Below are 24,955 nucleotides of genomic sequence, written 5' to 3'. Positions count from 1 at the left end.
GGAGATCTTAGGGACCGGCACCGGTCCACGCAGCGGTCATTGAGAAACACTGACCTCTCCCACATCGATGGCCTTAAGGAGAAGAAAAATGCCTCCTTTCTCCCGCTGGCCCCAAACTTGCTATAGAAAAGCCAGGAACGTACTTTAAATGCAGCCGGTCTGATTCGGATCTCCCTCACACCAGTGACACTCAATTGACTTTAAAGGGGTTACTCTGATTTACACCAGGCTCAGGGTCAGTTTGTTCATGATGGTTTTTTAAGGCAGGAGAGGAGGGTTAAGCATTAGGCATTAAACATCTGCCCCCCGCCCTGCCCAGGGTCAGCTCCACCCTGCATCCTGCTGAGGTGGAAAACAAGCACCACGCCGACTACTGGTCTTTGGAACATTTCCACCAGCTGTATTTTGAACCTTCAAAATCTGGGGCAAAAAATCTTGAATGGAAATTTTGAATTTTGATTTAAAAGAAAACAAGGCGGGGTTATGAAAATGTGAAATTCCACACCCCTCCCCCCGCTTACCATTGCCCTTAAAATCAAATCACGTACATAAAAGATGAGCGTGTTGAGCCTGGGGAAGGAATTTTGTTCTGCCCTTCCTCAGAAATCACCCCACCACTGTTCTGAAGAACGCTTTCTGCCCTCCTTGCCCTCCACCCCAGAGGTGGCTGCATTGCGGGGCTCGTGCATATAGGCTGTGGGATCCTTAGGACTCAAGGCACTATGGAACTTAGGACAGGGGCTTATAGAGAAAGGGCCTGCTTCACTCAAGCTGAAAGAATGGTTTTCTTTTATACAGAATAAGGCCGGCATTCCCCTCGTTTGCAGTTGCAGTCGTCGTCCCAGCACGGTGCTCCACCCAGCTGAACATCTCAAGAGAAATCCCAGCTATGGAACACTTCACTGGGGTAGGACGGGTCTCTGTGCAGTATCTGGGCATTGCCACGTGCATACCCGAAATCTGACTCTCTTCCGTAGCCAAAGGGGCCACCTGCCTGCTCCTCTGGCACCCGTGTCCAGGCCCGGACACCTCGCTGCCCTTCCTGCACTGCTGCTGGCTTGTTAGTGGCCCTGGCAATGGCAGGTTATGAAACTGGGATTTGCAAACGCATTCCAGTGGGATTTGAGTTCCTAGCTCCCTTGGGTCCCTTTCAAATCCCAACCTGCCCCAGTGAGAGAAACGAACCCCATCGGGCCTCCCCGCCTGTTGTTTTGGGCTGGGTCCCTCCTCCATTCTGGGGCAGAGCTGGGACGTTAGAATGGTCTCGCTTCAGGCCTTGGAGAGCAATCCTCAGCGGTCCATTTGAACTCTGTTAAAAGGTGTAGCTGAGATGCCAGCACAGCCTGGCAATGAAAGGGTTAACGCCATTGGGGTCACATGCCCCCTTATTCCACAGGGATGAGACCTGTCCCTGTGTCTTCAACTCCCGCCCCCTCCCCCCCCCCCCAGAAGGCTGGCTCAGTCTGCTCCCCGTGGAACCAAGCTGGGTCCCCTCCGCGGCTGGACAAAGGACTGATGGGCGTGTGGACAGGCCCCTGGCACTGCAGCCAACGGCCTGTGTGCAGCGTGGGTGGGGCTCAGTGGGGCAGGGGTGAGACAGCTGGAGGTCTCGGCAAGCTGGGCAGTGGGTTGGGGGCTCCGCAGCTGCTCAGGTTGGAGAGACCCCAGGCAGCAGGAGCAGGGCCTATTACTGCTATTTCAGTGAGTCCCTGTCGGAGCCCGGTGCCCTTCTCAGACGAGGGCCGGTTCGTGGGTCTGACTTCAGTCCCTTCCCCTCTCGCGCAGGGTGGATGGAGGACGTGGGCTCCGCACACAACAAAGCCGCCTGGCTCCTGTCGTCCAGCCAAACCATCGAGCAGCAGGCAGCTGTGTGTCCAGCATTTCGCTCAGTTTGAGCGCGCGTCAGTTCCCTGCCTCCAGCCCAGGTTCCACCAGGCAGGTCACAGACACCCACTTCCCTTAACCCCGTGGGAGGCAGGGTCAGGGCCTGAGCCTGACCTCGGTGCCAGTCACCGGAGGTCCAGCAGCGAGATCCGGCTGTTCGCCTCCATCCACTAGGAGACACGGGCCGGGCACAGGGCTTGGAGCCCAATCCCGTGTAACAACTTCCCCTCGTCCCTTTGGCTGGGCCACCCGCTCCAGCTGTGAGCACTCACCCATCGGAGGCGTCGCCAGTGTCTGCCGGCCAACAATCTGCGCCGGCCCGAGCCCGTCTAAAAAGTCACTGAACTGGCTTTCGGCTCCTAGCCGGGTCATGGGGAAAATGAATCTGAGATAAGGGGATGGGGGGTGGTGAGAGAGGAGAAGGGACAGTACGGGTGAGACAAGCCCCCGGAAAGCACTGGATTTCCCAGCCAATAGTTCTTTGCACAGAGATAATGTGCCTTGCATGAGGATCTCAAAGCACTGAGCCAACATGAATTAACCAAACCTCCCTTACCATTTCCTGACAGTGACGTCAGCTGCGGAACAGACCCTCCCAGGGCACTGGTAGGATACCCACCGCGTACGGATTAGAAACGCGGCTGGACAAAGCACAGGAGACTCTACTGGGAACCACCCTGCCCTGAAGGAGACGGCCCCAAGTGGACCGTCGCTACCTCCGATTTCTACAGGACCCTGTGAACTCAGCACGAGGAAACTCCAGACTGATCTGACACTCTGTGCCCAGGGATCTGGAGTGCTTGAAAGCCAGGCAGGCATCACCCCAAGGGGTTGTGGGGCTCCGTCAGAGAGCATTGGCTTGATACTGGTAGGCACCGGTGACAGCCGGGACTGAGAGCTCTGGCTCCGCACACCACCGGGAGGCCCAGTGGCTCGGTCTGATTTGGGGCACCAGGAGAGCTGACATTAGCCCTGCTCTTAAGCTGTGCCCCGTGTGGGAGAGCAGGAGAGCCGCCCTCATCCTCCCCCTGCGAGGAGAGCGGCCTTGGGGCATTACGTGCTTCCTCCAACCCACTGGGAGAGACCGAGGGCCTCCTCTGGAAGGAGAACTGCAGCTGGGCTTCTGCGCCTCGCTGACTGCGCCCTGCTCCCCTCCCCTTCGGTCCCAGGCAGGAAAGGGCCGGTCGCCCCGTGCCCCGGGCCTTACGTGCCATCGGAGCTATTACTGTTGGTGCTGCCGTCGGTCGATTCCCGGCTGCCCTGCCGCGTGACCCTATTCCTCATCTCCACAGCAATGCCGGTTTCCGTGCTCCGCCGGATGTTACTGCGCAGCTTCTTGGGGCCGCCGTCTGGAAGCAAACACACAGATAAGCCAGGCTGGGGAATCGCGGGCTGGGAAGTAAAGAAACTCCCCCCTCCTGGACAGCAAGATGGCAGAGAGCCATCAGCACAATGCTCCCTGCACCCCCATCCTCCTCCTTCAAGGGTTGATGGTACATGGCCATGCAACATGACATCACCCTACTGGGACAGGCAACCCAGGCGGTGTCATGGGAGATGTCATGTCTAGTGCTTAGAGTAAGAACATAGCAAGATAGAACCCAGGAATTCTAGCTGCAGCTCTGTCATTGACCCCGGGCAAGTCACTGCCCCCCTCTGTGCCTCAGTTTCCCCATCTCTAAAGGGAGGAGGGCCAGAGCCCCCTCTGAGGTGGGGTTTAGGGTTAATTGATTGCCAAGTACTTTAAGCTCTGATGCAAGGTGGCAGATGGCTCTTTGCAGCAGGGACTGCGTTTGTACAGCGCCTAGGCCCCCATCCCTGGCTGGGGCCTGGAGGTGCGACTGTAATGCAGCCCAAGGGAACTGATGGCAAAACAGTAATGCTCATTTGTGCAGGAGATCAAGTTTCCTCGGGGGCTCCTCCTGGACTGGAACGCACTCCCCCAGCAGTCAGGAACCACCGCAGATCTCGCCACCTTCTGCTCCTAGAGCAACCTGCCTTTGCTCCTCCCAGCAAACAAACAACAATCGTCATTTAAAAAAAAAAAACACATGCAATTTCCCCCTAGGAAGGAAGCGACGAACAAATCAACCACACACAGCAGCTGCTTGTCCCCTCTCTCACTGCACTGCCAGAGCCTAGGGCACTCAAATGCCATGGAAAGGAGCACAGTATAAAAACTCGAATGGAGTCAACCAACTGAGGGCCAAGGGCACAGCAGGATTAAACAAAAGGACTGGGTGTTTCTGTGGCTAACGAGAGGTACATTCAAGGGGTAAAAGCAAGTTGTTTGGAAGGGCTGTGAACATCCTGCTTGGGGCATGGGCCAGTCTGTGCCAGATGGGCCTTAAAAAAGAGCTTCTCCTGGAGACAGAGTAGCACAGAATTATCCACTAGGGGCTTCTTGTGCCTTGTATTAGGAGGTGTGTGGTAAGCAAGATGCGAGAAGTAATTCTTCCACTCTACTCAGCACTGGTAAGGCCTCGGCTAGCAACTCTGGGCCCTGCACTTTGGGAACGACGTGGACAAATTGGAGAAAGTCCAGAGGAGAGCAACAAAAATGATGAAAGGCCTAGAAAACATGACCTACGAGGAAAGATTGGGTCTGTTTAGTCCGGAGAAGGGAAGATGGGGGTGGGGAGGAGGAGACACACGATAACAGTCTTCAAGTATGGAAAAGGTTGCTCTAAAGAGGAGGGAGATAAATTCTTCTTCTTATCCCCTTAGGATAGGACAAGAAGTAATGGGCTTAAATTGCAGCAAGGGAGGTTTAGGTTGGACATTAGGAAAAACTTCCCGACTGTCGCGGTAGTTAAGAGCTGGAACAAAGTCCCTAGGGAGATTGTGGAATCTCCCTCTCTGGAGGCTTTTAAGAACAGGTTAGACAAGCACCTGTCAGGGATGGGCTAGAATAATACTTAGTCCTCCCTCAGCGCAGTTGGCTGGACTAGCTGATTTCTCAAGGTCTGTTCCAGACCTGCATTTCTATGATTCCTCTAAAGCAGCTGGTACTGGGCAATCGGCAGGAGATGGAATTCACTCCCCGTAGCTGCCAGGAGGCCCCAGTGGCTTGGCTGGCTGGTGGAACACAGCAGGTAATGGTGCCAAGGAGTGAGACCAGCAAACGCTCGCTCCCACCTGCCTGTCCCTTCCCCAGCAGGGGAGCTGTAACTCTCTGCCAGGTACATGATGGATAACGCTCCCCTGAAATATCACGCTCAAGCTGAGATGCTTCAGATCTGCTGTTTACCTGCCCTTTACAACTGACCTTTTCCTTCTCCGGAGGGGAGAGGGAGCGGGGGCGGCTGCTCTGTCCAATGGGAAACGCTCTCTGCCCTACAGACCCCAAGGGAGGGGGGCACTTTATAGCAGATGAAAGAATCAAAGCACTCCACCCGGCGAGAACCCCCCTCACAAGGTTCTGATCCCCATCTCCCGGCGCGCTGCTCTTGGGCCTTTGATAAATTATTCACTGGGATTTATGCAACCTTTGCAAAAAGAAAGAAAGAAAAAGCCATCCAGGCTGATTTCATGTCATCACTCGCCTCTTCACTGAGAAAGGTGTCGCTGCCTGAGCAAACGTGAGCCCAGCATGGACCCCGTCAGCACCTGCCCTGTCCCCACTGAGGCCCCTCCCTGTCTGACCCCAGTACGGACCCTCCAGTCCTGGGGAGCCCCCTCCCTGTCTGCCAATCAGTGAGGCCATCATGAACTAACTCCTCTCACCTGGAGCAATGAGCAGGCAACCCTGCACCAGGTGTCTGGACTCCTGACTGTTGTCGCTATTATACCTGCACTAGAGCAGGGATTCTCAACCATTTTCTTTCTGTCCCTCCCCTCCCCCAACAGGCTATTAAAACTCCACAGCACACCTGTGCCACAACAACTGTTTTTCTGCATATAAAAGCCAGGGCTGCTGGGTTGAGCCCCCTTGCAGTCGATGGCTTCTCCCAACCCCCTGGAGTTTTATGGGGAACCTCCAAAAGTCCCCCATTTGGTTCAGATGCTGTACTAAACTCCCAGAAACTTTGGCGTTGGGCAAAAGCCAAGCTGGATCTAAACCAAATCGCTGGACCCGGAGGGGTGTCCAAAATCGTCCGAAATCCAGGTCTAAACTTTGCAAATGGTGAGTATAATGGGCTGAACTGAAAGCCCTGATCCAAACCCTGGCGTGCGTGTGCAGGGGGGGGGTGTCAAGATCCAGATTTAGCACCTGGAATTCTCATCAGAACAGCCTGTGTATGCCTGGCACTGACTACCCCTCTCTTTCGGTACATATGTGGCCCTGACCCCCTCATCCCAGAGCGTCACACAAACAACGAGCATCTCTTCGCAAACCATCCGCAGGGCGGGGAAGGATTATCACCCCGTTGCACTGGTGGGGGACTGAAGTGCTGAGACACAGGGCGTCTGTGCAGAGCAGAGCCGCTCCAGTCCAGCACCTGAACCCTAATCACGCAGAAGAGCAAAGACGCCAAAACACGGGGGAACATTTCCCAGTCTCAGCAAAGGTTCAGATCCTGCTCGTAAATAAACAGACACAGACATTGGTGCCAAGTAGAATTTGGAAGGTGCCGGAACCCAGTACCATTCAATACCACAGACCATTCAATATTCCACTGTCACCAAGGCAAAGGGCAGGTGAAGAGATTTTTATACCTGGGCTGGCCAGCTGTCAGGGCAATTTTGCAAGGCTGGAGAAGGGGCCTGTTATCGGACCTGGGTCCCCCACCCCGCCCGCCCTCCCACCAGCACTGAATATGGGAGAATCTTGCTCCCTGGATGACAGTTTTATTTTATTTTGAGAGGAAGCAAATGTAGAGCCAGTTCTCCCCAGTAAACTCTTACAGGAGGAGGGGAGTGAAACCCACTGCCTGCAGCGGGGCCAGAGAGGGAGATGGGAGAGGACACCCCAAAGAAGCCTGGAGTTGATTTCATCTCCCCCCCCAATCCCCCCACCTCTTTCCTTTCAGTTTGACTCTGCCTCCGTGCAGCATCTTCCTGGCGAGTGTTGCCATGGTAATTTTGTCTGCAATGCAGTGGGACCCCCTACAGCCAGCCCCAGAGTCTCCTCCCTGCTGAGCTATCGCTATCGGAGCGACACAGAGCGCTCCCCTCTGCTGGGATGGACTCGGGTTCGAGAAAGGCAGGACCACGGATCGATTGGAGAAGCAAGAGACAGGAGGAGCATCTGAGAAAACTCACTGATGCCGCAGGGCCGGGAGCGCTGGCTCTGCAGGCCGTGGCACCCCCATTCGGAATTGGATGTGGCTGGATCCTTATCCAGCTCTGAGAGGCCGTCAGGCCGACATGGGAGCAGCCACCCAGAGGCTGCTTGCTCTGCTCTCCTTGCTCGCTATCCAGAGGGTCACACGGGTGCCGGCAGGGAGGCGCGGTCTGGAAAGGCTGGGCCCTGCATTTATGTCACAGTTCTTTTGACTTTGGCTGGCTCCCACACCCCTGCCCTCTGCATGGGTAAGGCGGCATCGTACCCACCCAGTGAGGTGCCCAGGGTGGTGAGTCTTTTGCTGTTGTGGTAGCTGCAGAGCTGGGCTAGGCATCTAGCCGGCCTCGCCCTATGCATGCTGGGATTCCTCTGTTACACTGTCCTGTTTCTCACTCCTCCACGCTCTTGGGAACTCAGGGAGCCCTAGAGCGCCTCCTCCCTGTGCCCAACTTACATGCTTGGCCCTCCTGCAGCTCGACAGCCATGAGCAATCAGCAGCCGGATGGGGCCATGTACCCTGAACGCGAGATGGAAGGAAGCGGGGTGTAGCAAAGCAGGCAACTGGGAATCCTGGGTCCATCTAGTGGCTTGGCACATGACCTGGGGTAAGTCACTGCACCGCCCCGTGACTCAGTTTCCCCATCTATATTCTGCAGGTGGTTGTACCTTCCTACCCCACCGGGAGGTAGTGAGAGCTGAAATCAATCTGGGTCTCGAAAGAGCGCTGAACTCCTTGGGGGGAAAATGCTACAGGGGAGCGAAGAGTCCGATGCAACCTCCCTTACGCGCAGGGAACAGCCCCGTTGCAAGCAATGGATTAGTCACATGCTTCAGTGTGTTTGAGAGGGGGCAGGCACGACACAAAGCAAAACGACCTCCATGGAACGGCTGGAATCTCTGGGAGAAAAAGCAGGGGAGCCAAACGACGCTTCGTCTCATTGCGATGTGCACATCCGCTGTCCTTCTGCCACAAAACCAGCCATGTCCCGTGACATAGCGGGCAGCCCTGCACCCGGGCCGCCAGCCGAGCTGGGGGGGAGGAAGAGGTGCCCCTACTGGGTGAGGAAGGAGAGTCGTGCTTCTGTTAACGGGAAGCATAGCGAGCTAGCCGAAGGGATGGGAGATCTGGTTTTACTGCAGTGGGGTCACGAGGCTTTAGCGGCGAGGAGTAGGGGACCGGGAAGGTGGGTGGGAGGATCCATGGCCGGAAGGTGCCACAGGGTTGCAGACTTGCAAGCTAGAGAGAGGAACGTCAGGGTTTGGCTCTGCCGGAGCCATCTAAGCGCAGACCCAGAGGGCAGGGGGAGGCGTGAGCGCCTGAGCGGCACCCGAGCCGCAACATCCACGCCGCCGTTTTTAGGCTCGCTGGCCTGAGCCGAGTTAGCGCGAGTCTGGCTACCCATGCGGGGGGGCTCGCTGCCAGCTGCGGACAAAGCCGCAGTCTCCCAGGCCCCATCTTCTGCTGGTGCAAATGGGGTTACAACAGCAGGGAATTTGATCTCTGGCCTCTCCAACGGCGGGGACTCCTCGCTGCCCAACCCTCAGGAGAAGGGGCAGGAAACGGGGGGTTGGGGCTCAGTTTTCCCTTAGCTATTGCAGCCTGAGGGGGAGGGGGGGAGAGAGAGAGAAAGCCAGGGAGAGCGAGACCCCGCAAAAAAAAAAAGCAAGGCGGCCAGGTGGGGTTAATCAAGAGCAAGCCCGAGGACGCCGCGGAGGCAGAAAGCCAGGCCAGGCTCCCGCGGCCCCTCGTGCTCCCAGATTATTTCTGTTCAGCATTTTACACGCGTTTCCCCCCACCACCCTCATGTGCCAGTCACAGGTTGCCATGGCAACCCCTCCCCTCAGCCCTCCCCCCCCCCCCCAGCTGGTTCATGCTCTGCCTTCCCCGCGCTGATGCTAATTCGCTCTGGCGTCCCTCAGCCACCCGCAGGGCCGGCCAGTGATTCATCGGGCACCTGGGCCCCTGCCCCAGCCAGGGGAGAAAAGTACATGGGGGGGTTGGGGGGCTGAGAAGCCGCCTCTTGGGCAAGCAAAGGAGGGCCCCTTCCGGGGGGGCAAGAGGCCATGGCTGTGCGGTCCCCCAAGGGGTGCAAGGTGGAGCCTCTGTGGGGCTGAATTTGACCCTGACCTCAGTGAAACCAATGGGTGCATGGGGTGGGGGGGGTGACCCTTAGCCAGTTCTGCGCTGGGCTCCAGTTACTCAGAGCCAGGGAGAGACAACCAGGCCTAATAACACATGGACAGTTCCATGTACTGAGCAAATGAAAACCAATATGCCCCCCTCCATCTCCCTGCCCAATGGCTGATCCCCCCCCCCCCCGATCTGTCTGTCTGTCCCCACAAGCCATACAGCCCCACACCCCACCACATTAATTCTATGCACCTTTCATCCGAGTCTCAAAGCTCTTCATAAACAGGTGCGAACCAAGCCTCGCAATCTCTCTGAGAAATAGACTGGAACCACTATTCCCCTTTTCCAGATGGGGAAACCGAGGCACTGAGCGGGGATGTGATTTGCCCAAGGTCACACTGGGAGTCAGTAGCAGAGCCTGGAATAGAACCTGTAGCATCCTTCGTAATAGAGAGGAGACAGGATGTGGTTGTAATGATTATAGGGGCCTCTCAGCAGAGGCTGCTGGACACCGACAGACCAGTGGCGCTTTCTGGTCTTCTAATTCCCAGGCTGACATGCTTGAACTGAGCTGCCTGAATCACCGCACAGGGTCTCCTAAACCTGGTCACAGCACAACCCTGGCTCCTACTCCGCTCTTTAGACCAAGCTCCCTCCCATATTTTGAACCATTACTATTTGTATCTATGCAAGTAAAGATGACAATCGGGCCAAACCAGTTTCATGCTTCAGGGCCTACAATGAGTGCTGACAGGGTCAGGCAGGAACCTGCCCTCCCCCTCCTCCCCACCATATACTGCATTGCACCACTGGCCAGATGCATTATGGGACTAGGAGTGGAAAGAGATTGTTTCCTCTTTTGTTTTCCTCTAAAGCGCAAGGCATTGGCCGATGTCAGAAGCAGGAAAGTAGATGAGACACTGGGCTGATCTGATATGGCAGTGCCTGTATGCCGATAATTCATGAGTCAGCTCCCTTGACTAGACAATAAACGTGGGCCTAGGTCCGCATACCACCTGCCCACAAACAATCTGCATCACCCACTCACTGGGAAAGTGCCAGCCACTGTCCAGGGGGGGGAGAAAACAGCTCACAGGGGGCCAGCCCCCCACGGGGCCTGACTGCACACCCCAAATCCTGCAGGGTATGAAAGGAGAGGCCTCCGGCTGAGATTAAAAAAGCACAGCAGCTTCTCCTGGCTTGCCCTAGTGGATGGGGCACTAGCCTGGACATCGGGAGACCCGAGTTCTTCACCTCCTCCCCAGCCGCACAACGGGGGCCCTGATCTTGGGGGAGGCTTCTAGGCATGACTGAAATACAAATAATACCCGGAGGGAAGCCTGGAAGAGCAGCTGAGTCCTGCTATCCTAACAGAGGGGGCCTCCCCTCAGCTGGACAAAGACAGATGGGGTTTCCTGGCCATCTCTCTCCTGCAAGCTGAGGCGGACCTGAATTTGACAAGTCCCTTTGGTTGGGGATGAACTCAGCCTGTACCTGGGGCTTTTGGTTCCTTTTTTTTTTGGTCTGAGCAGCTTTGATAAATTGCTCTCTACGCTTTCTCCAGCCCCCTTATCATAGTATATGAGCACCTCACTCTCCCTAAGGGATTGAGGCTCACCACACCCATGGGGTACGACAGTGCTATTCTCCAATCACTGATTGGGAACGGAGTCCAACGGACTTGTCTAGGGTCCCACAGGAAGTCTGGCAGAATAAGCAACTGACACGCGTTCCAGTCGAACACTTGAACCACTAGCCCATCCTTCCTTTCTGAATAAACTCCCCCCAGGCCGGGGCCTTTGTGAGGAACCAGGCCCCATGTGTCTGGTCTTTCTTAGATGTATAGCTTGGGGACATTTTTCAACTCAAACATTTTTCTCTCCATTTTAAAAGGGCTTTTTTAATATGTATGGGGGGATGGGATGAATTCTTTGTGGAAAAAAAATATTTTCTGTTGAAATATTCTGATTTTTGACCCCAAAAATTCAGTTTTTCCATTCAAAAGACGGAAAATTTCTATGAACAAAACTGGAAAAACAGGGGAAATCTTTCATTTAAGAAGTTGTCTCTGGAAATACTCACTCTCTACGGACTAGCTGTAATATGAAGTGAGGCCAACTTTCTATTTTAACTTGGGTACCCAATGTTAGGCTCCTAACTCCAGATGTAGGCACCTAAATAAAAGGGAACTGACTTTCAGAGGTGCCGATCTCCCACAAATCCCACGGACATCAATAGGAAGCTAGGGGTTCCTACCTAAAATGAGTAGGGCATTGAGTAATGGGGTATGCTTGCCTTTTAAGGCAACATAGGGAAGTCTCGGGGCCAGGTTACCATGTTTCAGGAATTCTGGGGCAAGCAGAGGCCAAAGGAACAACAGAGGCAGATGCTGGGAGAGAGGAAATGATCCAGGGATAACAGTTGGCGTCTGGGGGAAAAAATGAGGTCACTGTTCCTTTTAGGGCCCAGGACTATGAGCTTTTTAGTGTGGGGTGGGGCAAGGCTTCTTTCTCTCTCTCTCTCTCTCTCTCTCTCAGCCAATCAGGGCAAGTTCTGGGAAGCAGAGCGGTATATAATCTGCCAGTTCCCCTTAAGGTGGGGGTGAGAGTTGCTGGCTAATCTCTTCTGAGCCAGGAGAATGGAGATAGAGTCCAGACCAATTTGGTCTCAAGCCATGGAGGAACCCTGGAAAGCTGCAGCCCTGCCAAGGTCCCCGGGGAAGAAAAGGACCCTTTGTTATGAAGGTTTTTGTTTCAAGTTTTCTTTATTTGAAAGGCTTTGCTCCCAGATCAGGCAGAGCTGGGCAGAAGTAACTTAAAGAGCCTGCTGAGTTGCAGCCTGCTAGACTGTAAGCAGGCCGGTTCAGAATCATTGGCCTTGGTTTTATGTTTGTGGTATGAACCCCCTGCTCCCTGACAGCCCTGAAATTCATTGGGGAGGAGGCAGTGGGATGGGTAAAGCTGTGGAAGGGGACTTGGAGATTATGGGGGTTCCATTTAATTAGTTAGAGCTCCCTATGAGCAAACAAATGCAGGAGGACAATCTCTTTCCCAGTCCACCTGTTGCCATTCTGGCATTTGAAACATTTCCAATATGGATTGGTAAATTTCATTACCCATAATTATCTCCCTTGAAGTATAGCGGAGGCTTGGTGCCTGTGATACAGTAATGGCACCATATATACTCAGGGATGTGACACTAATTGATCAACTAAATCTCCCTTTCTCCATCCAATTACATCCTGGCTAGAGCCAAGTGTCAGAAGGGTCAGACCGCGATGGCAGGAGGAGGCAGGCAGTGGGATGGATGGCAAGGAATAGAATGGAGGAGAAAGGCAGCCAGGAACTGCCATTCCCAACAACTTGATTTCTGTCTCGTGTGTGTTTGGAGATGCACCATGGCTGTTGCCTGGAGTGGATCACATTTGTTCAACTAACTTAGGGCCAGGGTTTGCCCACTTACTCACATGGGTTAGTACAGACACACAGCGCCCTTGATTCCCGTGGGAATGCACCCACGAGCGAGTGCTAGCCACTATGAGCAATGGGATGCAGGAACTCATCTTTATGCTTTGAGGGGCTATTTCATTTTGTTTTAATCTAAGCAGTTTTTAAGCAGAATTAGGCTAAGAAACAGACAAAATTGACTAAAAGGCCACAGCGTGGGTTCTGTGCTAAAGTTTCATAGATAAATAACCTTGACCAAGTCACTCAGTCTCTCAGATAATGGCCCTGCCCTACTGCACAGAGGTGCTGTGAGGATACGTACATTAAGAGTTGTGAAGTGCTCAGAAAGATTAAAGCTTTTTATTATCGACAAAGCCGGTTATACTATTAGGATGCCAGTAAAGGCATCCACGGCCCTCCTCCCTCCAATTTGTTGCACCCTTGGGGTTTAAAGGAAAAACACTAGCAGCAGGGTGTGGTGTAGAGAACTTGTAGTGCTGGTGAAAGGTGCTGAATCGACACCCTTGGATAGTGATGTCTTCTCTCCGGCCCAGAGCAGGTAAAGCACTGGCAGCAGGAGTGAAACGACCCCACAGCCTTCAGTGTGCCCCTACCCTGCCCAGGAGGTCAGGCCATTCTCCATGGCCCTTCGCTCCTCTGAAGCTACTAATCAGGGGACTCAAGATAGTGCCAGGTGTGGCATGGTTTTCTGATGTGGGTGCTGGACTGAGCCCAAACAGTGTTGGTTTCTAATAGACAGCTCCCTGGATGTTAGGGGAGAAAACCACGGCAACGGAGCTCCTGTTAATCACAGCCAATCCTGTGACTTTTAGGTTTTCTTGTAAAGGAATTTCAGGCCAGGTTCTCGGTGAAGAGATTTCCCTGCTGGAGGGGATAGAAGCAAGAGATTGTAGGGGTGGGGAAGGGAGTGGGGTCTGCCAGGCAGGTAGAGAGATCTATTGCCCCACAGAGATTGTGTGCATGCTTGGGAAAGACAGGCACACACACCAGGACAAATAGGCTAGTTGCCAACCCAAATCACCTCCACAGTATGATCCTGCTGCCTAGGTTGGTTGTTAGCCAGTGTGCCCTTGTTGCCAAGAAGGCCAACGGCATTTTGGGCTGTATAAGTAGGGGCATTGCCAGCAGATCGAGGGACGTGATCATTCCCCTTATTCTGCATTGGTGAGGCCTCATCTGGAGTACTGTGTCCAGTTTTGGGCCCCACACTACAAGAAGGATGTAGAAAAATTGGAAAGAGTCCAGCGGAGGGCAACAAAAATGATTAGGGGGGTGGAGCACATGACATACGAGGAGAGGCTGAGGGAACTGGGATTGTTTAGTCTGCAGGAGAGAAGGGTGAGGGGGGATTTGATAGCTGCTTTCAACTACCTGAAAGGGGATTCCAAAAAGGATGGAGCTCGACTGTTCTTAGTGGTACCAGATGACAGAACAAGGAGTAATGGCCTCAAGTTGCAGTGAGGGAGGTTTAGGTTGGATATTAAGAAAAACTTTTTCACTAGGAGGGTGGTGAAGCACTGGAATGGGTTACTTAGGGAGGTGGTGGAATCTCCTTCCTTAGAGGTTTTTAAGGTCAGGCTTGACAAAGCCCTGGCTGGGATGATTTAGTTGGGGATTGGTCCTGCTTTGAGCAGGGGGTTGGACTAGATGACCTCCTGAGGTCCCTTCCAACCCTGATATTCTATGATTCGCCTCCCACTGGTGACCCCCTCTGCACATGGGCTGCACCAACCCAACCCTACATGCACTCTTCCTAGGGAGCAAGGCCTGGCTCCATAAGCCTAAATACTTGTAAGGATCTGGACCTAGATTCCAGCAGCCCTCCCGGAAGCTCTCTATAGTAAAGCCTGCAAGCCCCTCCGCCTGCCTAACTTGCTGAGCCTTGTGTGTCCCTGAGTCTTGTCCATGGTGCTGAAAACTGCAGTGTGCTCATGGAGCAACTCTTGGGCCCCATTGTGAATTCTCCCACCTTGCTCCTGCAGTGGGCAGGCCTATTCTGGACCAGTATAAACTTGGCCCTTTTGAAGGGGCGGGTCTATTGGGAAAGGGCTGGCTCTCTCGGAGCACACCAGCGCCCCAGCCTGTTTACTGACTTCCATGGTCAATTGCAGCTTTTTTTTTTCCATCTCTGAAAACAACCTTGCAGAGTCCATCTGTGAAATGGGGCCTGCAGTTCAGGCAGGGTGGTGTGTGTGAGTATCACTGGTTCAGAGCTACCCGTTTGGAAGGCTCCCGTAGGGCTGCATTGTTCAGCGGGCCTTGTGAATTGTTTGAATGAGGGGCCGGGACCAGGTCTATGCGTTATTTCAGACCCCCCTCAAAATCGGGATTGGAGAGGGGCGGGGGTTTAAGTGGTGCTGATGCTGTGTGCTGGCTCTTTGTTCTATGGGTGCAGCACAGATGCACTGACAAATTTTGCCGTTTAGGACATCAGTGAAAAATTGGTCCCAACCCTATTTATTTTGGGAATGGGGGCTGCCTTTAGAGTCAATTGCTTCCAGACCATTTGTTCTGTTGCATGGATTAGACTGTCTCTCCCTCAGTCCTAGGGGCCCCTAGAAGGTATGGATTCTGCTGTCTCTGGGTGGAGTTTTGCCCAGTTTTGTTTTTTGGATGTTCTTTGCTTAGCTTTCTGGGATAATTATAACCCTTCAGAAACATCTCAGATGTGCAAGGCTTGCCGGCTCTGAATTAACTCCTTCTCCCTAGATAACACACGCTACTGAACCATGAAATGCCAACGAGAACCAAAATTAAAAAGCAATAACTCAGAGAAAATGCCTGGGCTAAAATGGGCGCTCCAGCTTTTTTTAAAGCTCTATTTCAAGTACTTAAAACTTCCCATAGCCAGAATATTTGACTAGTTCTTTCTCTGAATTAGCATCGTCCTCCCACTGGCACTTTTTATATTAAGGTTTCCTGGAGAAACAACTGCAACTAGATACAGAGAACCAGATCCTGAGCAATTTACTCAGGACTTATGCTGGCAAAGTTCCCACTGAATTCTACACCCTCAGAGGGCAAAACTCTCCGGATTTGGCCCAAAATTTCTCTGAGGCGTTTGGTCAAGGGATTCCAATTTGCAGCATAAACTCTACCCAGCTCCTAATGCGCCGTAGCAATTTCATAGGCCATTTGCCTCTGCACAGGGATTTTAAAGCACTTTGGAGAAAAGTCAGCTTTCCACAGAAATGCAGCCTTAATTATGGGGCACAAAACTCTTCAGAGCTAACATGAATAGTGCTCGTTGGACTAGGAGTTGTCCTTTACTCTGTCCGTACAGAGCCTAGAACAGTGGTTCTCAACCGGGGGTACATAGCTCTTCCATGGGCTACATCAACTCGTCTAGAGATTTGCCTAGTTTTACAACAGGCTACATAAAAAGCACTAGGGGAGTCAGTACAAACTAAAATTTCATACAGCAATAACTTGTTTATACTGCTCTATATACTATATACTGAAATGTAAGTATCATATTTATATTCCAATTGATTTATTTTATAATTGTACAGTAAAAATGAGAAATGTTTCAGTAATAGTGCGCCGTGACACTTTTGTATTTTTATGGCTGATTTTGTAAGCAAGTCATTTTTAAGTGAGGTGAAACTTGGGAGTACACAAAACAAATCAGACTCCTGAAAGGGGTACAGTAGTCTGGAAAGGTTGAGAGCCACTAGCCTAGCACATTGGAGCCCTGATCCCATTTAGATGACATAACCTGCTCTGCACCTTCCCCAGCCCTTTACCAAAATAGCTAGATCAATGCCATGACTAGCATGGATGCAATTGTGCTGAGAGCTACTGCAGAGAGCTACTGCGTCAGCTATACCGAGATAGTTAAAGCGGTACAACTTTTGTGTGTAACCATAACTCTAAGCCTCCAACAATCCCCAGCTTGGTTTTAATACCAAGAAAGGTCAGAGTTCCAGACTTTCCCGACACTGGATCTGTCTACATTACCATGTGGTTTTAAAAACCAGTGATCTGCATGTAGTCTCCATTCATTGTCCCACTGCTGGAAGGAGAGGCCATTTGGGCTGATTTATCACAATCTTTAATGCAAGTGAGAAGTTTTATTTCATTTCTTTCCCAGTGTAGGTTCTGGAAGGTTTTGGGGAAATGCCCCTCGCTTCTTCCATCCAACTCATTCCTCTTACCTTTCATTTCAAGCTCACTTGCAACAGACCAAGGAAGTGGGACTACTAATGATGGTGCTGAGGGCGAGAGGGGGTGTCAAACTTTCAAAAGAGCTGAACGGTCTGATTTTCAAAGGTACTTAGGCACCTACATTGTTCTCCATAGGAGTTGGGTGCCTAAATACCTTGAAGGATCGGGACCATGGATCCCATTTTCAAAAGTGACTTAGGCGTTCAGGAACCTAAATTTCTCTGAAAGTCAATGTAATGTAGGCTCCTAAATCACTTTGGGGAAGGCTTTTCAAAGGCACAAAGGGCAGTTAGACACCTCAGTGCTACTGAAAATCAATGGGAGTTTGGTGCCCCACCTCCTTCTGTAACCAGGGACATCTTCCCCTTAGACACTCTTTGAAAATTTTACCCCCAGTCTCATGCAATGGGATTGGAGCAGAAGGGGTGGGGGGCCTGATCCAAAACACACTGACATACATGGACAGATTTCCATTTGCTTCAATGGGGTTTGGATCAGGCTCTAAGATGCTGGACCTAGAATATCCCCAGAACCCTCAGTTCCCACCACGCGCGTCTCAGCCCTTTGCAAGGACAGGTGCGAAAGCCTCAGCGGTGACCAAGAGAAAATGGTGCGTTTGGGTCCATTCTCCAGCATCCCTCCTGCATTGCCCCCATGGATAGTGACCGAGGTCAGGGGGGATGGAACAGAGCAGGATTTCCCCTCTTTAAACACGTAGCAGTTGGGCACCATTCTGGCGGAGGGAGGGAAGGGCAGGTGGCTTGAGCATGTGCTAGCCATTACGACAGCCTAGTTTGCGTGCCCTGTGCCAGCAGCTGATCCCGAGCTGGGCATGAGCGATGGGACTGTGCCCAGTGCAGAGCTGCTGCCAAGGATAAACAGGGAGCGGAGCAGGAAGTGAGGGATCTCCCGAAGCGAGCACAAACCTCCCGCTCTTACCGGGCTGGTTGAGTTGCAGGGTGCTCTTGCTCCACTGGGACAGCCCCACGATAGCCACCATCTTGGCCCCAAGGCTAGAGCGCCTCTTCTTGTTGGAGGTGATGCTGGCCGAGTCCGGGTTGCCCCCATTGCTCTTCTCGACGTTGTACATCTCGCCGCTGATGCTGGAGCTGCGGACCACATTTTTAGCCGAGGAGGAACTAGTCTCCCCGTTAAACATGGTCAGCTAATTGCTCTCCGTCTTGGGGGGGCTCCTGGGCAGGGTCAGCTGCAGGGAGAGGAAAAGGAGACAAAGGGGAAAGTCTGTTATTCGCTCTCCACTCACGTGGCAGCTGGGTTGTTCCCGAGTACTGGGGATGGGAGGCTGCAGCCTGGGGTCATCCCCCGTCTGTTAGGATGAAATACACCTGACTGTGCAAAGAAAAATCAGTTACGCTGGCCGAGGGGTGTCAGCTCGGAGCAGGAGAGTGACATCAGCACGACACAGCTTGGAAGGGAGCAGGAGCGTCATCTCAGGGAGGTGCAAAACACCAACATGGTGCAGCCCCATTCACAGGAAACGCTTTGGGGGCTTCATGGCACATAACTTGGAGCAGGCATCACCGCAGCGCTATCTTAGCGTTCCAGCCGAGACCAGGCCCCACTGTGCTGCTGTAGCGTCTGACAGACGGTCCCTGCCCCAGAGAGCTCGGTCTGAACAGACAAGGAACGGGGACTGCTCTCCCGGGCCTACAGCTGCCGAGCTGAGGCACAGAGATGAAGTGACTGGCCCATGGTCACGCAGGGCTTCTGTGGCAGAGCAGGGAACTGAACCCAGGTCTGAGCCTTCACCACATGACCAGCCTTCCTCTCTGGGGAAGTCCAAGGCTCCCAAACGCCAAGTGTCCCAGGCCAATTATCAAGTGATGTTGGGCCTAGGCTGGATTATCCCATGTAGCCCGTGTCAAGGCTGCCAAAGCAGCCATGCCGGGGAGGCAAGAGTCCCGTGGGTAGCGTGCAAAGGGAAGCTTTATGGCCTCCCAGCATGGCCTAGTGGGAAGCAGGAACCACAGCAAACACAAGGGTGGAGCCCCTGTGGCCTTTGCCCCCAGCTTTGGGGCTGTAGCTGCTAGGCCAGCTCAGAGGCTCAAGAAATGGAGCCAAGGCTGTGTTTTGGCCCAGCATTTTGGGCGGGTGGGGGAAGTGGGATGGGATTTTTTGCCTCTTAACTTCCCCTACAGCTGCCCCCCAACACGCTCTGGCTGAGGTTTAAGGGCACAGTGCGAATCCGCCCCCCCCTTCCCCAGCTCAGGGCGTTCTGATCCCATCACCTTCAGTGTCAGGGATGTGCGGAGTGGGGCGGGAGGCCTGGCACTGGCTGGAGGAGCCTGCACAGGGCTAGCGGGGGGGGGGGGGGGGGGGGCAAGGGACTGTGTGCCTGTAAGCTCGTTTAGCTGCAGCAGCTTTGCGACAAATTGTCAGGGGAGAATGAAAACCTGCAATACGGGGAAGTGGCTTTCGCAGGCGCTTTCGGCACTTCAGTGAGAACCGCCAGCCCTGCGCCAAGTACACCTTGGCATTTTACCAGGCTGAGCCCCCGCACCCCAGGGGGATGAAGCTGGGGCACCGGCCAAGTCTCATGGAGGCTGTAAACAAGAAATCCCCAGGCTCAGAGACTTTACCTCAGTGCAGCCTCTATATTCATGTCGTTTGAGCAAGAAGCAAAACCAAGGCCCTGACAACTAGTCATCACTAGTGGCCTCTTGTAATCCGGCTGACCCCCCCCAGATTCTGCTATTAACCCAGTGTCCTGGCCCAATTGCATCGTGCTTCATGTCTGCAACACTTCCCCTCCCCACCCCCTAAAAAAATGATATAGTTACTGTGCACTGATAAAACAGTAGCCTTGTTCCACACCAGAAGTGGCTACATTTCAGTAGGACAGGAAGCAACTCATGTGTGGGCATTTGTGGGATGCACGAAGGTTTTGCTGATGAGTCTTTTGGGGAGGTGAGGAGCTCTGGTCTGACAACTGTATTTGCAGGTAGCCACGATTGACTGAAGTGTATTGTGAAGCCTTGTGCACAAGTCCCCACCCCTACGTCTTAGCTGGGTCTGTGCTCCTGGCTTAACACAAATGGACCCTGCAAAGGCAGGTGGGACCTGCTGCTGCTGTGCTGTTCATAGAGAGCTGATGGGGAAACCACTTCCTTTTCCCTTAACCTCTGCTGCCCAGGGCACACTGATCACAGCCACCCCTCCGTGCTGCACCAGCTTCCTTTGGGCGCCTCGATAGCAGGCCTCATCTCTCAGCCTGCGAGTTCCAGACCTGGCTTTCTGAGCCCTCTTCAGGGCCACGTAGGTGGACAGAATTCAGTAATCAGGGAGGATCTTAAGGCAGGGTGGTATAGAAATCTGAGCCTTTCATCTCTGGAGACTTGGGCACCGCTCCATTGCCTTACATCACAGGGGAAACGAGCGCTGTTGGTTTGGTCTAGCCCCCGGAAGGCTGCCCACAGCACACGCACCACCGCAGGAATTCACACTTGGGAGCGGTCTGGGGCTAGAATAGCAAAGGGTGCCACATGGCCGAGTGAGGGGCCTGGCCGAGGGGGAGCCCAATGCTGGAATAGCAGATGGGCTACAGGTCAGGCGTGAAGTGCATTGGCAGAGCTGGGGTGGGGAGCTGGAACAGCAGGGGGCTACAGGTCATGACTGAAGGACATCAGTGGAGTTTGAGGGGTTAGGGGAGAGACCTTCCTGGATAACTGCTGGCTCTAGTCAATTCCTCACTTTCACAAGTACCACCATTCTCCAAATTCGCCCCCAAAGGTCAGAGAGGAAGGAGGTAGGAAATGGCAGAGACTGGCTTTAATTATCAAAACCAGACCAACACGCACACAAAATAAAAAGAATGAGGAGTCCTTGTGGCACCTTAGAGACGAACAAATTTATTTGGGCATAAGCTTCCGTGGGCTAAAACCCACTTCATTGGTGCATCCGATGAAGTGGGTTTTGGCCCACGGAAGCTTATGCCCAAATAAATTTGTTCATCTCTAAGGTGCCACAAGGACTCCTGTCCTTTTTGCTGATACGGACTACCACGACTACCACTCTGAAACACATAAAATGACCCCCAACCCTCTACCACGTAAAGAAACTCCAATTACTGCTTGAAAATGCAATCACCTTGCTTTACTAAAAATCCCCTCTGTGTGTACCGCTCCATGCTTTAGTATTTCTGTGACAAATGCCATTTACCAGGCACCGTTAAATCTAATCCACGCTGGGCTGATGAGCTAAGCCAGCCCTAGTGTTCAAACCAGCTGACAGTGTTCAGTGGCTCTGAGCTAGGTGAAGTCATGGGGGGGTGAATAATATGAGTATATGTGCACGACAGCTTTAACTGAGGCCCTGATCCTGCAGAGTTCCAGTGAAGTCAACAGGAATAACAGGAGTTCAGGAGCCAGCCCATGCAGATCCGATTGCAGGATTGGGGCCCAGGGTTTCAGTGCTGTTTGCGATAGGACCCGCCGGTTTCAGCGGCTCAGAGCTTTCTGAGAATTAAAAATTACTCTCCAAGCTGTAACTTTCCGTGTTGGAACTTAGCCCAAAAGCGAATCTTATCAAAGTTTGAGGAAAATCCTTCTGGCCATTTCTGAGCTGTTACTGGGGTGTATGCGGATGGAGGGGGGTTGGATTAGTTATCCAAAGACAGGAAGGATGGCTTTGTGGTTAAGGCACTAGATGGGAACTCAGGAGACCTGAGTTAAACTGCTGGCTCTGCCACAGACTCATTGCGTGACCACGGGTGAGTCATTTAATCTCTTTGGCTCTCGTTTTCCCCATCTGTAAATCAGAGAGAAGTAAAATTTTCAAAAGCCCTAAGTGACTTAGGAGTCTAAATCCCATAGACTAACTAAAACGTTGGCTCCTAAATCACTTTTGAAAGTGGAACTTAGGCAGAATTATTGGGTAAAGCTTTCAAAAGCACCTTTCTCCCATCCCTTGTCTGTCTGGCCTGCGTGGACTGTAAGCTCTTTGGGGCTGTGTGTACTGTGCCAAGCACAGGGGAGCTTCGATCTCAGTTGGGGCTTCAGGATGCTACTGTGACATATTGATTTGTGAATTGCTCAAATCCTAATAACTTGAAATGTTGCATACAGCCAGACTTCAAAGAAACCACCTAATTACACAGTGGTAATTGATTAAATGGGTCTTTGCACAGGTGCAGTGAACATCTTTGCCGTTTTAATTAACTTTTGGAGCTGCAATCACAAAGATGTGCAGGCGCACACCAGGAGAACGGCATATTTTAGGCCAAATGTTGCTATTTACACTGGAGAAATGATGCCTTGCACAGAGTGACCCTTCCTCACGCTATTGTAAATAGGATCAGGATCTGAGCCACCGTGTTTCTAGAAAATCACTAACTTACCACTGAGCTGAGAACACTTAGGGGCTACAGTGTTGATACTGCAGCAAACGAAGAAAGGACGTCCGGATGGATCCCTAAGCATGGAGCTTTGCTTTGCACTCTGGTACAGATCTTGTCACCCCCCTCTGAGTGGTCTCAGATGTCTGTAGTCTTGCAGCCCAGTTTCCCATTAGAGGAGAAATCAGTGTGTCCGGATGTATTTGTAGTGAAACTTGTTTATTCACCCTATATGCACCAGTCCTTGGACAGATGGTCACAAACAGCATGCAGACAACTCCCTCGTCCACCAGTCTCAGCCCAATACCAATGTCTAGTTCCCAGGGACCAACTCTGCCCCAAAGAATCAACTCCAGTTAGACAGATAAAGGCAGAGAGCAAACTCACACCTTGCTGCTTGCAACTGCTCCCCCAAAGAGAAACCCCATCAATAAACTAACCACATAGCATGTCTGCCGAGACTGAGAGCAGTGCTCATACCTCAGCAAAAAGAACTTGTAAGACAGTGTTACAGCGCCACCTGGGGATTCCCACCACAATATTTGTAAGTCGTGGTAAAAGGGAGCGAGTGAGAGCTCAGGAATCCACAAAGTGGTGCTACTTAGGAATGTGACGTTTTGGTTGCAAGCGCAGGCCCAAACCTGTTCCGTTCACACCCTGGGACCTACCCCTTGAGTTGGAGCAGACCGATCAGGCTAGTTATTTGAGTTCATTTGGCAGAAACTACATCTCTTAATTTCTCTCCTAAGGGTGAAGTTCCTCCCTGTGCAGAGGACTAGGCACTTGGTCCTGGCACCAGTTCTGTCCCACTCTGAGCCCTCACAATAGACTTGTGTAGTGCGTAGGCCTTGTTCTGGCCCTTCTGCACACAGGTGACTTTTCACCCCAAACTCACTTTCCCACTGGTGAAAGGTGCCACACAAACAGCCCTGGAGACTAATGTCCTTGTTCTCTCCAGAACGGACACAACATGGGCACCTACCTCCCCTTCCCAGCCCCCACACTGCCCCCGATTTTGGAAAATTTGCATCTAAGGGGCAAAGAGGAGTTCGTTGTTTCTAAAGCTCACTCCTTCCTGGGCCTCTCCGCTAACCCTGCCCGGGGGAAGGGGTGATTTTTGTGGTGCGATCTCATTTCCAATAGGTTCGTCCACATTAGGAGGTTGTGGAATTTGGTCACCCCCAATAGGATGGGGGACTCTATCTTAGGAAGCAGTGACTCTGAAAAAAGACTTAGAGATCATAGTGGATAATCAGCTGAACGGGAGTTCCTGGGGTAACCTTGTACCTGAAAGGGCTAGTCCAATCCTTGCATGTATAAACGGGAATACCAAGTAGGAGTAGAGAGGTTCTATTACCTCTCTTTTTGGCACTGGTGCAACTGCTACTGGGGTACTGTGTTCAGAGCTGGTGTCCCTACTTCAAGAAGGCTGTTGAAAAGTTGGAGAAAGCCCCAAAAAGAACCACGAGAATAATGACGGGATGGGAAGACGTGCCATCTCGTGAGAGACTCAAGGAGCTCAATCTATTTAGTTTATCAAAGAGAAGGTTAAGGTGCAACTTGGATCATAGTGTGCCAGTACTTCTAGGGAGAACCAACATTTTTTGTGGGGGGAGATCTTCAATCTAGCAGCCAAAGGTATAACCAGATCCAATGGCTGCAAGTTGAAGCCAAATTAGGCACACATTTTTGACATGGGTAGTTAACTACTGGGACAATTTACCATGAGCTGCGTTGGGTTCCCAATCCCTGGCCATTTTTACATCCGGAGCAGACGTTTTTCTAAAATCTGCTTTAGTTCAAACAGGAGTTAATCCAGGGAATCCTGTGCTATACAGGAGGGCAGATGAGATGATCACAGTGGCCCCTTCTGGCTTTATACTCCTATGAATCTAGTCTGAAATGGCTCCTTATCTTAGTTTACTAATCCCCTAAACCATCCAGTTTCCCTTGGAGGTTTACAAACGTGGGGTCAGTATCTTACAGATAAGGAAACTGAGGCACAGATTGGGGCAGTGATATGCCCACAATGATGCAGCAAAGACCAGTGGCAGACCTGGGAAGAAAACCCAGGTCTCCTGATTCCCAACCCAACATCCTATCCCCAATGCCATGCTGCCTTCAGCCCCCATTCCTAGCCTGGCTTTCCATTCACAAAGCAGTGGGGCTTGAGTAAGGTATGAAATGGCTGCCAGATATCCTAATGGATATTTCTCTTCCACCCCATGAATATTTAAACTCCGAGGGGATGGAAGCATCCATCTTCCAGGGAAAGGTAAATTATTAACTCCCTGCCAAGTGAAGCCACTTTATAATAATAAAGAGAAGCAGCGTCTGGAAAAATGTTTCTCTTTCAAGAGAAGCAGCCGCAAATGGGAAAGGATGAAAGCGACTGGGCATGCCGGCGGGCAGAGAGATGCAGGTGCCCCCAGTACCCAGTCGCTCTCTATCCCGTTCCATAGACCTACCCGGAGCAGCTGTATTTTTTTTTTTTTTTAAGCTGCAGTTTCATCCATGGTGAGCCGATTTAATGCCAACTGCCAGCATTTGATTTTCTCAGCAACTTTCTTTGTTTTCCTTTGAGGAGCTGACGCTGTCTGTTGCCGGGGAGCAGTACAATAACCTGGCTTGGCTGGGGCAGTGGCGAACCGCTTGGGAATGATGGGAAGTGGGCATCATGGACTCCAAGGACTGATTCACTAGTGCCCTGCACCTCGTGTTGGCAA

General features: G+C 52.3%; 1 protein-coding gene across 2 annotated transcripts in view; it reads right to left on the bottom strand.

Annotated features, from left to right (window-relative positions):
• RIMS3 (regulating synaptic membrane exocytosis 3) overlaps positions 1 to 24,955 on the bottom strand; it is a 54,471-nt gene that overhangs the window by 4,317 nt on the left and 25,199 nt on the right. For both annotated transcript variants that reach the window (XM_054012018.1, XM_054012017.1), the window contains exons 2-4: positions 17,816 to 18,083; positions 3,092 to 3,233; positions 2,157 to 2,269 (exon numbers count right to left, since the gene is read on the bottom strand). In XM_054012018.1, coding sequence (XP_053867993.1) covers positions 2,157 to 2,269; positions 3,092 to 3,233; positions 17,816 to 18,035 — 475 coding nt within the window. In that variant the 5' untranslated portion in view covers positions 18,036 to 18,083. The remainder of the gene's footprint in view (positions 1 to 2,156; positions 2,270 to 3,091; positions 3,234 to 17,815; positions 18,084 to 24,955) is intronic.

Source organism: Malaclemys terrapin, chromosome 22 (genome assembly GCF_027887155.1).
Source record: "Malaclemys terrapin pileata isolate rMalTer1 chromosome 22, rMalTer1.hap1, whole genome shotgun sequence".
Classification (NCBI taxonomy): domain Eukaryota; kingdom Metazoa; phylum Chordata; order Testudines; family Emydidae; genus Malaclemys; species Malaclemys terrapin.
This window is presented reverse-complemented; position numbering and strand designations above follow the sequence as displayed.